Source organism: Cyprinodon variegatus, unplaced genomic scaffold (genome assembly GCF_000732505.1).
Source record: "Cyprinodon variegatus isolate N-32 unplaced genomic scaffold, C_variegatus-1.0 Scaffold13, whole genome shotgun sequence".
NCBI classification, from domain to species: domain Eukaryota; kingdom Metazoa; phylum Chordata; class Actinopteri; order Cyprinodontiformes; family Cyprinodontidae; genus Cyprinodon; species Cyprinodon variegatus.
The window spans coordinates 2,004,875-2,008,459 of record NW_015150466.1 but is presented as its reverse complement, the minus strand read 5'-3'; the positions used below and the strand labels follow the sequence as shown (position 1 = coordinate 2,008,459).

Below are 3,585 nucleotides of genomic sequence, written 5' to 3'. Positions count from 1 at the left end.
TTCACCCCATCCATCCGTCCTGTTCTTCCAGCTTTCTACAGACCTTTCATCCTCCCCTGCCTCGTCTTTCTTCGTGGAGCTGATTTTCCCAACCTGCCAGCCCTGGAGACCCTGCAGATGCCTGGAGCCTGGCGCTGAAGCCGGCGCTCGCCAGCAGCCCAGATGCATTTGCAACTCTTTGCCATTGTGATGTCCTTGTTTTGTGAGGTGATCAGGATGGGGTCCGGCGTCACGCAGAAGCAGAGCGGTGAGTTAAAGTCAGGGAGCAGCACTGATGGCACAGGGATTTCTACACACAACCTCACTGCCTGGGATACATACAGAAGAGGATTNAAGCAGCCCGAAGCCGGCAGGCCTTTATTAAACTCCCCGGCCGCTTTTCTTTCAGGGTGGTTAAACTAACTTCACTGTTTGCACATATTTAACAGGACTGCCTCAGAAACCTGCATGAAAATCCAACTGCAGGACCGAACAGCGTAGGTAGATTCAGGAGGAGGGGGCAGAGGGGCCTCTGGAAATATGGAACCACTTAGGGCCCAGAGAGCACACACCCTGCAAAGGGTTAAAGATGGCGATGGGATAAGTGGAGCTCGTTTATCGCAAATTTGACAGTGGTAGGTTTTTGTAGAGTTTTCCCTCCAAACGGGCAGTTTGTGGAAGCAGAGGAGTCTTTTTGCTCTCCTGCAGCTGTTCCTCTTGTTTATGACCGACCGTCTCCTCCTATCAGCCTAAAACATCTTTTTGAAACAGAACTGAGGAGAAGAGGAAATCTGCCTTGTGTTTCAGCACTTTCATTGCTGCTTCAGGCCTTCCACTTCACCCCATCCATCCGTCCTGTTCTTCCAGCTTTCTACAGACCTTTCATCCTCCCCTGCCTCGTCTTTCTTCGTGGAGCTGATTTTCCCAACCTGCCAGCCCTGGAGACCCTGCAGATGCCTGGAGCCTGGCGCTGAAGCCGGCGCTCGCCAGCAGCCCAGATGCATTTGCAACTCTTTGCCATTGTGATGTCCTTGTTTTGTGAGGTGATCAGGATGGGGTCCGGCGTCACGCAGAAGCAGAGCGGTGAGTTAAAGTCAGGGAGCTGCACTGATGGCGCAGGGATTTCTACACACAACCTCACTGCCTGGGATACATACAGAAGAGGATTGGGGCCACTGAAAAAATAAACAAAGGTTAACCTATTTTTGAAATTTATTTCAGTTTAATATGGGGGGGGGGAAAGTCACAATTCTTACTTTTTTTTCTCAGAATTCAGACTTTAATCTCATAATTCTGACTTTATTTCTCAGAATTCTGACAAAGATGTGAGTTGTTTCGGAGGGCCAGTAACACATTGGTGGAAAATGATGGAAGGCAACTTTTTATGTGCCAGAGGGGTCCCTGGTGATGCTGTTTCATTATAAGAGCAGAAGGTGATTAAAACAAGAGTCAGTTTAGTCTCTAGACATGGCTACGGCTTCATACTAACAGAATTCAGTCAGAATTTGGAGAAAAACGTCAGAATTCTGACTTTTTTCTCATATTAAACTGAAATGATATTTAAAAATCAGTTAACTTTTTTTTTAATTATTCTTTCAGTGGCCCTAATCCTCTTCCATAGACACAGGCAAAGAGGATGTGTGAATAAATGAATGGCATAAGGGGGGAAATTGTTGTATTCAATATTTAAAAAGGAGAAGGGAGAAAGCATGCAGCTGATGGGTCGTATTTCTATTCTTCTTTTGGATGAAGTTTAATGTCTGTTTTCTGTACTGCATATTGATTCAATCTGAGTCCACCTCTGAAGATCTGAATTTATGCTTCATTTTCTCACCTGCCGGACCTGTCTGTCATCGTTCAGCTGGGTGTCGGCAACCCTCTCCAACTCAGCTCTGAGCTTTTTAGATTTTAAGCTAATGAGTCTTTTTTTTTTTATGGAGCACAGCCAGACAGGTGGTGACCTGTCTGTTAATAATAGAGGAGCATCTGCGTTTTTAGCCTATTTTGGGGGGCGCTGAAGCAACCGTAATTTGAATCAAAGCACCCCTAAAATATGAGTTGTTGTTTTTTTTTTTTATTGTGTGTGTTTTTTTTACTTTTTAAACACACACAGCGCAAAAAAATTTTGACACTGTAAAAACTATATAGTATTTGGTTATTTAACTTGTTGAATTATGTTCTGGTTCAGCAGAAATTATAAGAAACAAACAAGAAGAAACAAGTACAGAAGCCTGATGGAGGTCCTCAACTAAAATGTTGAGCAACGCTTATAGAGAAACGCTGCATTCAGGTGTTTTCTGAAATGTTCAGTCAGATTTATGCACCTATTGTTGGCGTGTTGGTGAATTCTTACCAAGCGAGGTGCTCTAATGTGTCTGAGACTGGTTTGTTTGATTATCTTTAAAACCACAACTCAATATCAACATTAAAATTTACTAAATCATTCGTAAATCGTTGTCATTTTTTTCCAGTTTATAGTTATTTTAATTTATTATCCACTTTGATTGCTAGTCTAAAGAGGGAGAGGTGCAGAAGGGGGAGCAGAGGAGCAAGGTGTGTGCAAAGTGAAAGGTCAGCAAAAAAAACAAACAAACAAACAGACAGAATAGCAGCAGTTGTTAAACTGGCAAAGAAAAACATTTCATTTAACAGATTATTTTACGTACGTCATGGAAGTAATTTTTGGCACACAAATGAAATGATTTGATTTAAAAGCTTTAATTTAGAATATTCTTCTAATAAAAATGCTGCTTTTTGCTTCGCTTGTCGGGTTTTTGGCGTACGTCTCAGAAACCAGGGTTTCCACGGGTCATTAAAAATCTTAAAAAGTCATAAAATATTATTTTTTAAATTAAGGCCTTAATTGGCATTAAAACTCAATAAATGTGATTATTGTGGCATTTAAAATGTAAAAAGTTTATAAAAACAATTTTGCCATATATATATATTATATCTCAATATGTTTGTCCGGTTGATCCTAAAGCTGTATGTTTGGAAAAGAAGCTTGAGGCGGAGAAAAAGCTAGAGAGTAGGGAAAATGCAACTTTCCCTAAAAGTAGCTAGAAAACGAGGAATTCGCCAAATGGCTGCAGCCTGTCGACAGTAAAGATAAAAAGATTTTGCCTTGTTATATATATGAGTGTGGGAAAAAATCGTTTTGGTGATATATCACAATCTTCAGCTGTCAGATATAATGTCGATCTTTCTGTTCCTAGTATCGATTTTCTAAAAAACAAAACATATTACCTAAAATTTTTATTTAAAAAAAAAAAGGAAAATGGGCTACCTCTGCACCGCCGCTTTGGCAGATGCTGTGCGGCGCATCCCAATATCGATGACGCAGTCTCGAAGACGAGAACTGACTCAGACCCCAAACAACATGGATACCAAATTAACTAAATGATCAATATCTTCAGATGAACATATCCAGCTTTTTTTTATCATTACATTTAATTTTGATAGATTGAAAAAATATTGATATATAGCGACATTGCAATATCATTATATCATATTGTGATCCAAGTATCGCAATACATACCATATCGCAACACCCATGCTAAAACTCACACCTATATATATATATATATATATATATATATATATATA

The 3,585-nt window shown here is 40.2% G+C and overlaps 1 protein-coding gene across 2 annotated transcripts in view; it reads left to right on the top strand.

Annotated features, from left to right (window-relative positions):
* The first annotated feature begins 559 nt into the window (after window positions 1–559).
* The window catches only part of LOC107089685 (R-spondin-2-like), a 67,203-nt gene continuing 64,177 nt past the window's right edge, over window positions 560–3,585 (top strand). For both annotated transcript variants that reach the window (XM_015382601.1, XM_015382611.1), the window contains exon 1: window positions 560–1,062. In XM_015382601.1, coding sequence (XP_015238087.1) covers window positions 978–1,062 — 85 coding nt within the window. In that variant the 5' untranslated portion in view covers window positions 560–977. The remainder of the gene's footprint in view (window positions 1,063–3,585) is intronic.